This window comes from Coregonus clupeaformis, chromosome 29 (assembly GCF_020615455.1).
Source record: "Coregonus clupeaformis isolate EN_2021a chromosome 29, ASM2061545v1, whole genome shotgun sequence".
Taxonomy (NCBI): domain Eukaryota; kingdom Metazoa; phylum Chordata; class Actinopteri; order Salmoniformes; family Salmonidae; genus Coregonus; species Coregonus clupeaformis.
In genome coordinates, this window is record NC_059220.1 from 15,794,531 (window position 1) to 15,812,633 (window position 18,103).

Genomic DNA, 18,103 nt, shown 5'->3' on the forward strand with positions numbered 1-18,103 from the left:
ACAGACGATAACGTGATGTCTACGGTTTAACACAAACCAAATAAGAACAAGAAACCACAAATAATGCATGCCTAACGGCTACCTACCACAAATAATGCATGCCTAACGGCTACCTAAGTATGACTCCCAATCAGAGACAACGAGCTACAGCCGTCTCTGATTGGGAGCCACCCTGGCCAACATAGAATTACAACAACTAGAACATAAACAAAAGAAAACTCACACCCTGGCTCAACATACTAGAGTCCCCAGAGCCAGGGCGTGACATTAAGAAAGCTAAATCATGCTACTTTCTAAGTTCTATCTCAGACTCTGCTGGTGATCCGTCAAAACAGTTAATGCACGTAAGTGTGGAAATTCCTCTCCCTCCATGCCTAAGCAAGTTGTATCAGGGTCTAGCGTCTTCACTGAGAAAAATTAGATAAAATGTTGATTAAAAGCATCACTTATCTCTGCGGGCCTTTAATTTTAAAGACATTGTGGTTTAATTGACCCTGGTCAGTCAATCGAGTGCTCATCCCTCTCCCAGCCTCTAGTTGGCATGGAAGATCCATAAACTTCTAGTGAACCTTTGTTTTCATTTCAACAACTCTCAAATCCACTGGGGCTGATTTGCTTGATCCTTTCTTGCTGCAGCTTTCTGCTCCCCTAATTGTGGAATCATTGACATATTTTTAACCTGACAATTATCTCAGGTGCTATCCCTAGGGTCTGGAAGGCTGCCCATGTGCCCCCTCTCCACAAAGGTGGTGACCCCTCTGACATGAATAATTATCGCCTGATCTCTAAACTGTCCTGCCTAGCGAAATTTTTTGAATCTTTAATCAACACTCAGCTTAGCTCTTTTCTAGCTTCAAAATGTATTCTAAGTGTCTTCTATTCAGTTTGGTTTCAGGCCAGGTCATAGTAGTATATGTGCTGCTTCTTTGGTGATAAAAAAATTGTGCTGCCCATTTTATAGACCTGTCGAACGCTTTCGACACTGTTGACCATTCATTATTCATTCGTAGACTGTCTGAAATTGGCCTGGGTCAGGCAGCCTGCATTTGGTTTGAAAACTACCTGTCAGACAGGACACAATGTGCTTCTTCTGATGTAGTTAAGTCAGGTTTCCTTGATATTACTAAGGGTGTCCCACAGGGGTCGATTTTAGGTCCTGTACTTTTTACTGTCTATATAAACAGTATTGGTCAATCTGCAAAAAATTGTAACATACACCTGTATACAGATGACAGTGTTGTGTATGCTATTGCCCCTTTTGTTGACAAGGCTCTCTCAGAACTATAATCTGCCTGTATTGCCCTGCAGAAAGCCCTTGTTGAACTGAAATTGGTACTTAATGCAGGTAAAACTAAGTAAATGTTATTTTCAAAAAAGCTTCAACATTTATCTGATGATTTATACATTTGTACATTGGATGGTGCCCACATTGATCGTGTCCCCACTTATAAATATCTGGGTATTTGGATTGACGAGAAGCTATTAATTAGTTACACTACCTTACTTCATTTTAATACCAGACCCGGTGTCAGGAAAGGCTAACTCTGGAGATCCCTTCGATCGCTAATGAATTAGGTCAATCTGATTTTAGTTTTTTTTACACCTTACTTGTGGAATAATCTCCAAAACTCTCTAAAATTGGAGTTGGTGCCTGTCGGGCAATTCAGATGGCTAATTAAGAATGTGTTTGTTTTTATATGATTGTGTTTTGCTTTTCGTGTATTGATGTGTATATTGATGTGTATATCAAATCAAATCAAATCAAATGTATTGGTCACATACACATGGTTAGCAGATGTTATTGCGAGTGTAGCGAAATGCTTGTATAGTGTATATTGATGTGTATTGATGTTTGATACAGGGCTCATCTGTAAAAGAGACTTTGGTCTCAGCATGACTCCCTGTCAAAATAAAGGTTAAATAAAAAAAATTGTGCACTAATTCGAAAGTAGTGCACCATATAGGGAATAGGGTGCCATTTGGGATGCACCCAGAGAGTTCAGCAGCAGAGAGAGAAAAGGACTGGGGGGCTCTGGGTGGATTAAGCTGGGCGCAGGTGGGTTGTCGCTGATTTGACACCTCTAGATGTGCAACAGCAGGGGTAGGCAACTAGATTCAGTCACGGGTCGATTTTTTTTGTATGGTCAGGGAGCAAGAAAATAATTATAATAATTTGTACACTGCAAATTGACCACAACTAAGCTCAAAAAGAGATTGTATTTGAAAAGAACAATAATTTCATACCTTCATTACATTGATACACGATCACGTCTCTTTTTTTTATTCAAGGGAATATTTGGGAACAGATTTCCTTAATTAAACTCATTTTTGGCTGAACTGATTTTACAGTATTTTTTTACCCAAAATTATTTTTTAAAAATCCTTTGGGGGAAAAGAAATCCCTTACGGGCCGACCACTGTGCTACAGTATGAAGCCACTGGATCTCGGGCCCCTCGCTTCGCTCCTCTCCTCCTCCTCTCCTCCTTCTCTCAGGCTCCGGTGAGAGGACTGAAATCCCCACATCATATCACATCACACAGACAGACACACAGAAAGACTGGGCATCATCTCACTGAGACAGAGGGAAAAACAGAGGGACAGGGGGAAGAACCAACCCATGGGGAGGGGGCTCACACACAAACACACGACAGACAGGTTGTGATGGAATTAAAGAGGCGCAACACTTCCTGCAGATGTGTGGTGGAGGATGGTGTTATCGAGGCTCACAGGGTGGAGGTGAGGTGGGAGGTGGGAAGGCTAAGGTAGGAAATGTATTGGCTCACTCAAGCCAGAGAGGGAGATACAGTGGGGGAAAAAAGTATTTAGTCAGCCACCAATTGTGCAAGTTCTCCCACTTAAAAAGATGAGAGAGGCCTGTAATTTTCATCATAGGTACACGTCAACTATGACAGACAAAATGAGAAGAAAAAAATCCAGAAAATCACATTGTAGGATTTTTAATGAATTTATTTGCAAATTATGGTGGAAAATAAGTATTTGGTCACCTACAAACAAGCAAGATTTCTGGCTCTCACAGACCTGTAACTTCTTCTTTAAGAGGCTCCTCTGTCCTCCACTCATTACCTATATTAATGGCACCTGTTTGAACTTGTTATCAGTATAAAAGACACCTGTCCACAACCTCAAACAGTCACACTCCAAACTCCACTATGGCCAAGACCAAAGAGCTGTCAAAGGACACCAGAAACAAAATTGTAGACCTGCACCAGGCTCGGAAGACTGAATCTGCAATAGGTAACCAGCTTGGTTTGAAGAAATCAACTGTGGGAGCAATTATTAGGAAATGGAAGACATACAAGACCACTGATAATCTCCCTCGATCTGGGGCTCCACGCAAGATCTCACCCCGTGGGGTCAAAATGATCACAAGAACGGTGAGCAAAAATCCCAGAACCACACGGGGGGACCTAGTGAATGACCTGCAGAGAGCTGGGACCAAAGTAACAAAGCCTACCATCAGTAACACACTACGCCGCCAGGGACTCAAATCCTGCAGTGCCAGACGTGTCCCCCTGCTTAAACCAGTACATGTCCAGGCCCGTCTGAAGTTTGCTAGAGTGCATTTGGATGATCCAGAAGAGGATTGGGAGAATGTCATATGGTCAGATGAAACCAAAATCTTTGGAGGGAGTTGAAAGTCCGTGTTGCCCAGCGACAGCCCCAAAACATCACTGCTCTAGAGGAGATCTGCATGGAGGAATGGGCCAAAATACCAGCAACAGTGTGTGAAAACCTTGTGAAGACTTACAGAAAACGTTTGACCTGTGTCATTGCCAACAAAGGGTATATAACAAAGTATTGAGAAACTTTTGTTATTGACCAAATACTTATTTTCCACCATAATTTGCAAATAAATTCATTAAAAATCCTACAATGTGATTTTCTGGATTTTTTTCTCTCATTCTGTCTGTCATAGTTGACGTGTACCTATGATGAAAATTACAGGCCTCTCTAATCTTTTTAAGTGGGAGAACTTGCACAATTGGTGGCTGACTAAATACTTTTCCCCTGTAGCTGGTTACTGTCATAATAATAACAGACTAAAAAGCCTGCATGGCATTTTATCTCCAATTCTATTTGATCAGATTTTCTTTGTGTTGAAATTACCATATTTCTGAGTAGCGTATCGTATAACTAAATGGGATGACATTGAGATTTGACATTGAAATACCAATTTCAAAGCAGCCGGCTGCAATTGTATTTAATTTAATCAGTATGGCCTTTGTAATAATGATTATCCAATAGCACTTTTTACATAAAAGTGGTGCTTGAGACAGAGGGAGAAAGGGAGAGACAGAGAGAGACAGAGAGAGAAGGGGGCTGTATCTACCTTCCTGTGTATACTGTCTGCTTGTTAAGGGATTGACACCCCCTGGCTAGTGCGCCCTCCCCCTCCCCCACCCCCCCCCTCTCTCTCTAACTAGGGGCCTCTTGTCCTGACTGTCCTGACTGTTCATTTGCCACCGGTGCAGAGTGGCCTCGTTAATGTGATTTAAAGAGCTGGATCGGCCATCAAGCTCAATCAATAGCCGTTTCATTTCACGCCATCTCTCAATGCCTTATAAAGAGGTGCCTGCTCGGCCCGGGCTAGCAGACATCTCGTTACCGCTCTCCCAGGGGCACCGGAAAGAAGCGCAGCTCGCCACCTCGCTAAGCTAGACTCATTCAACCCCCCTCCACCCCCAATGCCACGTGCCAGCTGGAGCCCAAGACCAAACATTCAATTGGGAGCAGCTCTCCTCCACTCCCCTCGGCAGCCCTGGAGCAAGGGGTGACTGAGGAAAACAAGTGCATCTGGCAGGGCCCGTCTCAATCAATACTAACATGTGAAGCCCTTCCCAATAAAACATAACTACATCTTCCTTCCATCAAGATGACAAACTTGGCTGCCTGTTCCACAACAAACCTCTGATACTGATAGAGATATACAGTATACACTTTTGTTGTGCTCATGTCCACAAACACATAGAAAAAACACACACACACACATGCATGCACGCACGCACACACACTCACAGTTACAGATGCACACAAACACAACTTTGTACAAGATTAGGGATAAAATACAAATGCATGTGTACTGGGTGTTAGTGTTGTGGCATGAAGAACAGAATATACACATGTTTAAATACATATATAATTATGCAGAGATGCACTCAGCAGGGAGCTATGCAGATGCATATTGGCTGGTCTCTCTGGATGTGTGCAAATGTGTGCAAAGTGTCAGTGTGTGTGTGTGTGTGTGTGTGTGTGTGTGTGTGTGTGTGTGTGTGTGTGTGTGTGTGTGTGTGTGTGTGTGTGTGTGTGTCTTGTCTGTTTGTGCAAGTGTGTATGTGTGTGTTTGTGTGCGATTATGTGTGTGTGTTTGTGCGCACTTGCACATATGTTTGCTCTTGAGAGTGTGCAAAGGAAGCATCATGTCTCTTTGTTTGCATCCATATGCAGTTATGAACTGTGCACATTTTTGCATGTGAGTGCATGAGAGAGGGAGAGAGAGAGACAAAGAGAGAGAGAGAGAGACAAAGAGAGAATGCTATTTTGTCTCTAACTCTATATTTTGGGCTGTGTGAGCATGTGTGTGTGTGTGTGTGTGTGTGTGTGTGTGTGTGTGTGTGTGAGAGTGTGAGTGCGTGTGTGTGTGTGTGTGTCTCACCAGGTGTGTCTCCAGGTAGAGCTTGAGGCTGTCCATTTCAGCTTTGGGTGGCATCCAGTTCTCTGTGGTCTCCAGGGCTTCCCTCAGCCAGCAGATAAACTCATCTAGTTTACTCACAAAGCCCTGAGAGAGAGAGAGAGAGAGAGAGAGAGAGAGAGAGAGAGAGAGAGAGAGAGAGAGAGAGAGAGAGAGAGAGAGAGAGAGAGAGAGAGAGAGAGAGAGAGAGAGAGAGAGAGAGAGAGAGAGAGAGAGAGAGAGAGAGAGACAGAGAGACAGAGAGAGAGACACAGAGAGAGAGAGAGAGAGAGACAGAGAGAGAGATGCCACATCCATAGACACTAAAGTCAATCTACAGCAGTGACTCTGGTGCTATTCTTGGTGTTGTTATGTGATATTTCACCTTGAGTTAAAACAACCAACATTGGGGTGAATTGAGTCAAGGGCAAAACTTAATTTAAAAATGGAGAACATTTGATAGTTGAGGGTATACACAGTACACACATCAGTTTATACACACAAACAATGGGTTGATGGGGAAGATTTCCCATTAGTAACATTGCCCTTGATCAGCTAGAGGTGCTTAGTCAAAGAGTGGAGGAGAGGCTCGCTCTGTAGTGTGTGACTACTGCCCTCCGCTGGTGAATAAAGGTATTGACATTCCATCACAGATAGACCTCTCTCTCGTCAGGACTGTGGCGGGCATGTGCTTGGACGGTAGCTAGCGTGGTATTTCAATAATTACTACCTCACCTCTGTACATCCAGTGTTTCACCCCCTGGTGTACAGTGTATGGATGCAGTAAACCTTGACTCATTGAGCGGTGTTCGGTAATTGCATTCATGTCCCCAGAATTCAACATTATTATATTTCTCTCATTCTCCATGGCAGGCCTCCTGCTCATTATTTGACAGTGATGAAAATCAAAGATATTGATATAAATGACCTCTTTTCAGACGCAGATAGAGCCCCAGTATTTATGTTTTTGGACCTGACTTCTTTAGACAGGCTTTGATGTGGTTGTGGATGGCTGGGTCTGAGGCTGGATTAGGCTGGGTCCTGGTTCAAAGGTAGAGCTGGCAGGCTGGCACACAGGGTGTAGCATCAGTGCCATCCTAATACCACCAGGGCCTGGATGGCGATGTAGTGGGCATTGCCAGGACCTTGCTCAGTCACTAACAAATACTCTCCCTCCCGCTCTATCTTTCTCTCTTTCTATTTCTCTTTACCTCTCTCCCGCTCTCCCTTTTCCATCATAAAACAAGATATAGCATTAATGTCTTGACTGTGTGAAGTAGGCTAGCAGTAAGCTGGCCATATTAACCAGAGAGATACGCACATTACAGACACTGGGACTAGAACACAATTCCCTGCGTTTCCTTTTCATACTCTCTCTCCACCAGTAAAGCTTTCAACCAAGATGAATACACAGCCCCTGGTGACAACAGCATTAACGGCAGGGCTTAGCTTGTCACAGAATCGGTTTGTGGGCCAATGTAATGCGCCAGGCAGGCAGGAGGAAAAGCGTATGAATAACATGAATGAGCAACATCCCTTCTCTTCCCATCCATCCCCTCCAAACTTCTCTCAGAAAAAGATAGAGAGACAGGCAGAGAAAAAGAGAAAGTAGAAAAAAGAAGAGAGAGAGAGAGACTGAAAAAAGGCGGCGGTAGAGAGATACATGTAGAGAGGGGGGAAGAGAGAGGCAGACTCGAAGGAATGTAAAGCAACAGAGCAAGAGAGAGAGAGAGAGAGAGAGAGAGAGAGAGAGAGAGAGAGAGAGAGAGAGAGAGAGAGAGAGAGAGAGAGAGAGAGAGAGAGAGGATAGAGGGAAGGAAGGCTCTGTTCATCCGTGGCGTCACACTTGACTAGGCCCCTGAGAAACCCCCAGTAGAACCTTCAGCTGCCAGCTAGCTGTCTGTTGCCATGAGGATGAAGTCATCTCCAGAGGCCTGCATGCTAATGTAATCAATCACCTCCCTGTGTGACACGTATCATCTCAGGTGGCGCGCCTGGCTGCCTCTCTCTCAGCCCCATAGCCTCACAGCCCCAGCCTGGCTGACTCTCTCATTGCCTCAGCCTCTCTCAGTCCCAGCTTCAGCCCCAGACTCACAGCCTCAGCCTCTCTGTTAGCCCAAGCCCAAGGACAGCAGAGGAGAGGATGTGCTAATCCTCAGATTGTATGTAACCCATGGAGATGTCTGACTGGTTGTTAACAATCAGTAACAATCATTAGAAAGATACATGGCTAGTTTTGCATTACAGAACTATAACAGCAATCATTTCATTCAATGAATTTTTTTTAATGCATAAAATGTACGCATTACATATGCAACAACATGTTGTTCTATTTTATATGTAGGCACTATAGACGAGCCTACTATGAATTCTCTCACAGTCGTCATTCTCTGTTCCTGCCAGCAGGTGTCATTAAAACCCCACTGTGCTAATCAGGCTTTACCAACAGGAGAGAATACACTGTGTGGCTGGCTCACTAACAGACTAACAGTGGAGAAAAATAATCAGCAGACTCAGTCTGCCTCCCAAATGGCACCCTATTCCCTATTTAGTGCACTACTTTTGACCAGGGCCCATAACGCTCTGGTCAAAAGTAGTGCACAATATAGGGAATAGGGTGCCATTTGGGACAAACCCAGAGTATTTACATGGCATAATAGCTACAGACTGTGTGAAACTACAGATAATATTCAATCATATATTGTGGAGAATGTTGATACTAAAGGATTACACAATAGTAGTTGTTTAGGTAGTATTCATAGGTTGGCTCATAGTAACTCCACTAACATTGACATTGTCCTGGGGACTGTGGAACAAGTGTCAGACAGACATCCCTGTGATGGCATGGCAGGATAGCATGGAGTCACTCAGGACCGAGGCTCATCAGGGCTGAGGTTCTCTGACTATGGAGAATATAATACCACTACTTATGTGTTAAAGAATGGAGTGAGTCTGTGTCTCTCTCTCTCCAAATAATCAATTAGCACCCAGCTCCTTCATAGATTTGATTACATGCTCTTCATTATTTACCTAATGGTCTAATTGCATTATAGTTGTGAATGAGAGACATTAACATGAGAGGCATGCAGGAGAAGGTTGCAGTGCACTGGTTAGTGGATTTCATTAGGTTATTCTATGTGAGAGTAGAGCGAAGACGAGAGAGCGATGTGTTTCACTAAACTTTTGATGTGCTAGCTGGCACTGTTAATATTTCTGAATGTGCTCTGTAACTCTCCGCATTCTTCTCTCTCTACAATTAAGAATTGGATCAGAGCATACAGGTATGCAGCATGCTGATTGATCCTCAAAAGCAGGTTAGGCCATCTCCTCTGATGTGTAGGTATTCAAAACTGGTCATATAACCTTAATCCTCAGTCTGTCTTGCTATGTGACATTGGAGGAAACCTATCCTTGTACGTTGTGTACTAATGCCGTACTACCATATGCAAGATGACAACAATTATTAATCTGTTCATAAATCACTTAATCAATACTGTACCTGTAAGTATAGAACTGACCTTTGAATATGTGTTGACATACGAATTCATATTGACACCATCATTATGAACCGGAATGAATAGTTTGGGAATACATGAACTTTGGAGTCCACCTAGGGCTGGCACAATTACCGTATAATCGCGTAACAGACGGTTATGGATGAAGAATGCCATGAAAATAAAATAAACGTCACAACTGTTAAAAAATATATATACTGAGTGTACAAAACATTAGGAACACCTTCCTAATATTGAGTTGCACCCCCCCGCTTTCGCCCTCAGAACTGCCTCAATTGGTTGGGGAATGGACTCTACAAGGTGTCGAAAGCGTTATACAGGTATTCTGGCCTATGTTGACTCCAATGCTTTCCACAGTTGTGTCAAGTTCACTGGATGTGCTTTGGTGAAAAACCAGGCAGCGTTGCAGCCTCCATCATTCTTAAATGGAAGAAGTTTGGAATCACCAAGACTCTTCCTAGAGCTGGCCGCCCGGCCAAACTGAGCAATCGGGGGAGAAGGGCCTTGGTCAGGGAGGTGACCAAGAACCTGATGGTCACTGACAGAGCTCTAGAGTTCCTCTGTGGAGATGGGAGAACCTTCCAGAAGGACAACCATCTCTGCAGCACTCCACCAATCAGGCCTTTATGGTAGAGTGGCCAGACGGAAGCCACTCCTCAGTAAAAGGCACATGACAGCCCGCTTGGAGTTTCTCTGGTCAAATGAAACCAAGATTGAAATCTTTGGCCTGAATGCCAAGCGTCACGTCTGGAGGAAACCAGGCACCGCTCATCACCTGGCCAATACCATCCACTAAGATGAAGCATGGTGGTGACAGCATCATGCGGTGGGGAAGTTTTTCAGCGGCAGGGACTGGGAGACTAGTCAGGATCGAGGGAAAGATGAACGGATCAAAGTGCAGAGAGATCCTTGATGAAAACCTGCTCCAGAGTGCTCAGGATCTCAGACTGGGGTGAAGGTTCACCTTCCAACAGGACAACTAAGACCACAGCCAATACAACGCAGGAGAGGCTTCGGGAGTCTCTGAATGTCCTTGAGTGGCCTAGCCAGAGCCCGGACTTGAACCCGATCTAACATCTCTGGAGAGATCTAATGACTGGGAATACAGACATGCATCTGTTGGTTACAGATACCTTTAAAAAAAGGTTGGGTTGTGGATCAGAAAATCAGTCAGTATCTGGTGTGACCACCATTGGCGCAACACATCTCCTTCGCATAGAGTTGAGCAGGCTGTTGATTGTGGCCTGTGGAATGTTGTCCCACTCCTATTCAATGGCTATGCGCAGTTGCTGGATATTGGTGGGAACTTGAACACGCTGTATTAGACGTCGATCCAGATCATTCCAAACATGCTCAAGGGGTGACATGTCTGGTGAGTATGCAGGTCGTGGAACAACTGGCACATTTTCAGTTTACAGGAATTGTGTACGGATCCTTGCGACATGGGGCTGTGCAATACCATGCTGAAACATGAGGTGATGGCGGTGGATGAATGGCACGACAATGGGCCTCCGGATCTCGTCACGGTATCTCTGTGCATTCAAATTGCCATTGATAAGAACCGCTCAGCAAACCGCTCTTCCACACGATGCCATACACGTGGTCTGCAGTTATGAGGCCAGTTGGACATACAGACAAATTCTCAAACATTATGTTGGAGGCGGCTTATGGTAGAGAAATGAACATAACATTCTCTGGCAACAGTTCTGGTGGACATTATTGCAGTCAGCATGCCAATTGCACGCTCCTTCAAAACTTGAGACATACAGTGCCTTGCAAAAGTATTCATCCCCCTTGGTGTTTTTCCAATTTTGTTGCATTACAACCAGTAATTTAAATTGATTTTTATTTGGATTTCATGTAATGGACATACACAAAATAGTCCAAATTGGTGAAGTGAAATGAAAAAAGAAACTTGTTTCAAAAAAGTATACAAAATAAATAACGGAAAAGTGGTGCGTGCATATGTATTCACCCCCTTTGCTATGAAGCCCCTAAATAAGATCTGGTGCAAACAGTTACCTTCAGAAGTCACATAATTAGTTAAATAAAGTCCACCTGTGTGCAATCTAAGTGTCACATGATCTCAGTATATATACACCTGTTCTGAAAGGCCACAGAGTCTGCAACACCACTAAGCAAAGGGCACCACCAAGCAAGCGGCACCATGAAGACCAAGGAGCTCTCCAAACAGGTCAGGGACAAAGTTGTGGAGAAGTACAGATCAGGGATGGGTTATAAAAAAATATCCGATACTTTGAACATCCCACGGAGCACCATTAAATCCATCATAAAAAAATTGAAAGAATATGGCACCACAACAAACCTGCCAAGAGAGGGCCGCCCACCAAAACTCACGGACCAGGCAAGGAGGGCATTAAGCATTAATCAGAGAGGCAACAAAGCTCCACAGTGGAGATTGGAGTATCTGTCCATAGGACCACTTTAAGCCATACACCCCACAGCGCTGGGCTTTACGGAAGAGTGGCCAGAAAAAAGCCATTGCTTAAAGAAAAAAATAAGCAAACGTTTGGTGTTCGCCAAAAGACATGTAGGAGACTCCCCAAACATATGGAAGACGGTACTCTGGTCAGATGAGACTAAAATTGAGCTTTTTGGCCATCAAAGAAAACGCTATGTCTGGCGCAAACCCAACACCTCTCATCATCCCGAGAACACCATCCCCACAGTGAAGCATGGTGGTGGTGGTGGTGGTGGTGGTGGTGTAACTCTTGTGTTGTTGTTTTTATTGCACTGCTTTGCTTTATCTTGGCCAGGTCGCAGTTGTAAATGAGAACTTGTTCTCAACTGGCTTACCTGGTTAAATAAAGGCGAAATAAATTTTTAAAAAATGCTGTGGAAATCTTTTTCATCGGCAGGGACTGTGAAACTGGTCAGAATTGAAGGAATGATGGATGGCTCTAAATACAGGGAAATTCTTGAGGGAAACCTGTTTCAGTCTTCCAGAGATTTGAGACTGGGACGGAGGTTCACCTTCCAGCAGGACAATGACCCTAAGCATACTGCTAAAGCAACACTCGAGTGGTTTAAGGGGAAACATTTACATGTCTTGGAATGGCCTAGTCAAAGCCCAGACCTCAATCCAATTGAGAATCTGTGGTATGACTTAAAGATTGCTGTACAGCAGCGGAACCCATCCAAATTGAAGGAGCTGGAGCAGTTTTGCCTTGAAGAATGGGCAAAAATCCCAGTGGCTCGATGTGCCAAGCTTATAGCTGTAATTGCTGCAAAAGGTGGCTCTACAAAGTATTGACTTTGGGGGGGTGAATAGTTACGCATGCTCAAGTTTTCTGTTTTTTTGTCTTATTTCTTGTTTGTTTCACAATAACAAATATTTTGCATCTTCAAAGTGGTAGGCATGTTGTGTAAATCAAATGATACAACCCCCCCCAAAAAATCCATTTTAATTCCAGATTGTAAGGCAACAAAATAGGAAAAATGCCAAGGGGGGTGAATACTTTCGCAAGCCACTGTACGTGGCATTGTGTTGTGTGACAAAACTGTACATTTTGTGGCCTTTTATTGTAACCAACACAAGATGCACCTGTGTAATGATCATGCTATTTAATCAGCTTCTTGATATGCCACACCTGTCAAGTGGATGGATTATCTTGGCAAAGGAGAAATGCTCACTAACAGGGACGTAAACTAATTTGTGAACAACATTTGAGAGAAATACGCTTTTTGTGCGTATGGAAAATTTCGGAGATCTTTTATTTCAGCTCATGAAACATGGGACCAACACTTTACATGTTGCATATATATTATATATATATTATATACAGTATATAGTACCAGTCAAAGGTTTGGACACACCTACTCATTCCAGGGTTTTTATTTATTTTTTACTATTTTCTACATTGTAGAATAATAGTGAAGACATCAAAACTATGAAATAACACATATGGAATCATGTAGTAACCAAAAAAAGTGTTAAACAAATCAAAATATATTTTAGATTTTAGATTCTTCAAAGTAGCCACCCTTTGCCTTGATGACAGCTTTGCACACTCTTGGCATTCTCTCAACCAGCTTCATGAGGTAGTCACCTGGAATGCTTTCAATTAACAGGTGTGCCTTCTTACATTTACATTTAAGTCATTTAGCAGACGCTCTTATCCAGAGCGACTTACAAATTGGTGCATTCAACTTAGGATAGCCAGTGGGACAACCACCCCTTTTTTTCATCTTTTTTTTAATGGGGGGGAGAGTAGAAGGATTACTGTTATACTATTCCAGGTATTCCTTAAAGAGGTAGGGTTTCAAGTGTCTCTGGAAGGTGGTCAGTGACTCCGCTGTCCTGGCGTCGTGGGGGAGCTTGTTCCACCATTCTTAAAAGTTAATTTGTGGAATTTCTTTCCTTCTTAATGCATTTGAGCCAATCAGTTGTGTTGTGACAAGGTAGGGGGGTATACAGAAGATAGCCCTATTTGGTAAAAGACCAAGTCCATATTATACTGTCGATTTTGCAGGTTTTCCTACTTACAAAGCATGTAGAGGTCTGTAATTTTTATCATAGGTACACTTCAACTGTGAGAGGCGGAATCTAAAACAAAAATCCAGAAAATCACATTGTATGATTTTTAAGTAATTCATTTGCATTTTATTGCATGACATAAATATTTGATACATCAGAAAAGCAGAACTTAATATTTGGTACAGAAACCTTTGTTTGCAATTACAGAGATCATACGTTTCCTGTAGGTCTTGACCAGGTTTGCACACACTGCAGCAGGGATTTTGGCCCACTCCTCCATACAGACCTTCTCCAGATCCTTCAGGTTTCGGGGCTGTCACTGGGCAATACGGACTTTCAGCTCCCTCCAAAAATGTTCTAATGGGTTCAGGTCTGGAGACTGGCTAGGCCACTCCAGGACCTTGAGATGCTTCTTACGGAGCCACTCCTTAGTTGCCCTGGCTGTGTGTTTCGGGTCGTTGTCATGCTGGAAGACCCAGTCACGACCCATCTTCAATGCTCTTACTGAGGGAAGGAGGTTGTTGGCCAAGATCTCGCGATACATGGCCCCATCCATCCTCCCCTCAATACGGTGCAGTCGTCCTGTCCCCTTTGCAGAAAAGCATCCCCAAAGAATGATGTTTCCACCTCCATGCTTCACGGTTGGGATGGTGTTCTTGGGGTTGTACTCATCCTTCTTCTTCCTCCAAACACGGCGAGTGGAGTTTAGACCAAAAAGCTCTATTTTTGTCTCATCAGACCACATGACCTTCTCCCATTCCTCCTCTGCATCATCCAGATGGTCATTGGCAAACTTCAGACGGGCCTGGACATGCGCTGGCTTGAGCAGGGGGGACCTTGCGTGCGCTGCAGGATTTTAATCCATGACGGCGTAGTGTGTTACTAATGGTTTTCTTTGAGACTGTGGTCCCAGCTCTCTTCAGGTCATTGACCAGGTCCTGCCGTGTAGTTCTGGGCTGATCCCTCACCTTCCTCATGATCATTGATGCCCCACGAGGTGAGATCTTGCATGGAGCCCCAGACCGAGGGTGATTGACCATCATCTTGAACTTCTTCCATTTTCTAATAATTGCGCCAACAATTGTTGCCTTCTCACCAAGCTGCTTGCCTATTGTCCTGTAGCCCATCCCAGCCTTGTGCAGGTCTACAATTTTAACAGGTCTGTGAGAGCCGGAATTCTTACTGGTTGGTAGGTGATCAAATACTTATGTCATGCAATAAAATGCAAATGAATTACTTAAAAATCATACAATGTGATTTTCTGGATTTTTGTTTTAGATTCCGTCTCTCACAGTTGAAGTGTACCTATGATAAAAATTACAGATCTCTACATGCTTTGTAAGTAGGAAAACCTGCAATATCGGCAGTGTATCAAATACTTGTTCTCCCCACTGTATGTGGGAACTCCTTCAAGACTGTTGGAAAAGCATTCCAAGTGAAGCTGGTTGAGAGAATGCCAAGAGTGTGCAAAGCTGTCATCAAGGCAAAGGGTAGCTATTTGAAAATATATTCTGATTTGTTTAACACTTTTTGGGTTACTACGTGATTCCATATGTGTTATTTCATAGTTTTGATGTCTTCACTATTATTCTACAATGTAGAAAAAAGTAAAAATAAAGAAAAACCCTTGAATGAGTAGGTGTTCTAAAACATTTGACCGGTAGAGTATTTATATTTTTTGTTTTGTTTTGTGTGGAATGAACAGCTGACTGAAGACATTCAAGCTTTTGAGTCTGTTTTGTCCATAACATGGACTCTTAACATGATGAAACTTTGTTTCTCCTTGCTGAAACAAGCAAATGAGTCTTTGGTTGCCTAGGCAACACCCCACACAATGCAGCAGCAGCAGCACACATATAAATAGAATGAATAGAACGGGTTTGGAACCTCTAACCCAGGGTTCTTCAATTCATGTCCTGGAGGGCCGAAACACCTCTGTTTTTCATCCTCTCCTTCTAATCAGGGGCTAATTCAGACCTGGGACACCAGGTGAGTGCAATTAACTACCAGGTAGAAATAAAAAACAGAAGTGTTTCGGCCCTCCAGGACCGGAATTGAAGAACCCTGCTCTAACCCAAGCAATTTGACTTGTAAACTCATGATCCTTGGGACATCCCTACCCTAACCTCTACCCTTTCATAACCATTTTAAAATGTCAACTTCAATGGGGTACGGACGTCGCAAGGATTCCGGATAGCACAGACCTTAAACTCATGGGTACACTCGCAATGGCTGCCCGCCTGGTATTGTGATGTGTGTTCATTCAAATGATTTTAACTGATGTGGCTCATGCAATGTAATGTCTTTTTTTGTAATGCCAGTTGAGTTGAATCAACAAATCACAGCACATATTTTTGCACATATTTTCCTTCCTGCTTTGCCCCTTGGGTGCACTCGCAATGGCCGCCAGTCCACTAGAGATGTGCACGGTTATTCGAATATCTGAACGGACGTTAATATTTTTGCATCTTTGCATTAATACGGTTTTCATGATTATACATATAATTGGTTATATAGTTATGTTTATGATAGTGAACAATTTGTTTACGCAAACGGCTGTGCATCTACCAGGGCCATGATATCCTGTGGTGTACCACAGGGTTCGATAATTGGACCTTTGTTATTCCTACTCTATTTCAATGACCTTGCTGCTGTGCCTTCTACAGTACTTCCCATTCTCTTTGCTGATGACAACAATTTGATTTTATCACACAAGAATTTGGGTTCACTAATTCATGAAGCCAACTCAGGTATGGCCAAATTTTATGAATGGTTCCAGATAATTTGTTTATCTTTAAATGTTATAAAATCCAACTTTCTTGTATTCACTAGTAAGAATAAGAAATATTATTGAAAAGAAAGAGCCAGAATCTCAATTGGTGGGAATTAAATGGAACAAGTCACGTCCACTAGATTCCAAGGAGTTCTAATTGATGAAAAGTTATCCTGAAAAGATCATATTCAATTTGTCTGTAGCAAAGTGATGAAATCTGTTGGTATCATCAGAAAGACTAGTGGTTTGGTTCATCAGGCTTTCTTCCTAACGCTATACTATAGCTTCATTTACCCATATCTCATTTACTGTAATATTGTTGGGCCAGTACATATGCCTCCTACCTACACAAATTACTCATCATACAAAATAAATTTGACTAGCCACCTCCTCTAATTATCTGGCTCCATCTGCACCTTTGTTTAAGAAACTCAATATCTTGTCTATTTACGACAATAATGTACGACAATTATGCACTTTCATCTACAAATACTCATGCCTCCAAGACAGTTTCCCTAAACCCTTCAATGGATTCTTCCAGGTTCATTTTGAAATCCATCTACAGTGGCTTGCGAAAGTATTCACCCCCCTTGGCATTTTTCCTATTTTGTTGCCTTACAACCGGGAATTAAAATTGATTTTGGGGGGGGGTTGTATCATTTGATTTACACAACATGCCTAACACTTTGAAGATGTAAAATATATAAACAAACAAGAAATAAGACAAAAAAACAGACAACTTGAGCGTGCATAACTATTCACCCCCCCCAAAGTCAATACTTTGTAGAGCCACCTTTTGCAGCAATTACAGCTGTAAGTCTCTTGGGGAATGTCTCTATTGTCACACCCTGGCTCTGGGACTCATTATGTTGAGCCAGGGTGTGTTCATTCTATGTTTTCTGTTTCTATGTTGGGTGTTCTAGGTTGTTTATTTCTATGTTTGACTGAGTGACTCCCAATCAGAGGCAACGAGTGTCAGCTGTGTGCTGGTTGTCTCTGATTGGGAGCCATATTTAACTGTCTGTGTTTCACTTTGTGTTTGTGGGTTTTTGTTCCGTGTTCGGTCATTGTCACTGAGGACTTCACGAGTCGTTTATTGTTTTGTTATTTCGTGTGTATGCTTTAATTAAATAAAGCAAGTATGTTCGCAACTAACGCTGCGCTTTGGTCCACTCCTTCATACAATGTTCGTGACAGAAAAACCCACCATAAAAGGACCAAGCAGCGTGTCCAGGAGCAGGCAGACTGGACATGGGAGGAAGCGCCAGGAAAGGAGATGGAGAGGCTGGCGATGGCCCAGGTGGGCAAATCGTGGTCCTGGGAGGACATGCTCGGGGGAAAGGGACCTTGGGGTAGGATTAAGGCCCTGGCGAGAGAGGAGCAGCGGCGTCAGCAGTGCCATCGTCGGACGGACGAGAGGCACCCCCAATAATTTTTTAGGGGGGGGCACACGGCATGGGCGACTGGGCAGCAGGAGGCTGCCACAGGGCGAAATGGGAGACGAGGAGAGAAGGCCACCGGGTTACGGGAGCCATTGGCGAGAGGAGGGAAGGAAGTTGTAGAGGCACGGCGAGAGGTACTGAGGTGTATTGCCAGTCCGGTCCGACCCGTTCCTGATCCCCGTTTA

At 43.4% G+C, this 18,103-nt stretch overlaps 1 protein-coding gene across 2 annotated transcripts in view; it reads right to left on the reverse strand.

Moving 5' to 3' along the window:
• The window catches only part of LOC121544709 (A-kinase anchor protein 6), a 207,344-nt gene that overhangs the window by 126,304 nt on the left and 62,937 nt on the right, over positions 1-18,103 (reverse strand). For both annotated transcript variants that reach the window (XM_041854787.1, XM_041854786.1), the window contains exon 5: positions 5,676-5,798. In XM_041854787.1, coding sequence (XP_041710721.1) covers positions 5,676-5,798 — 123 coding nt within the window. The remainder of the gene's footprint in view (positions 1-5,675; positions 5,799-18,103) is intronic.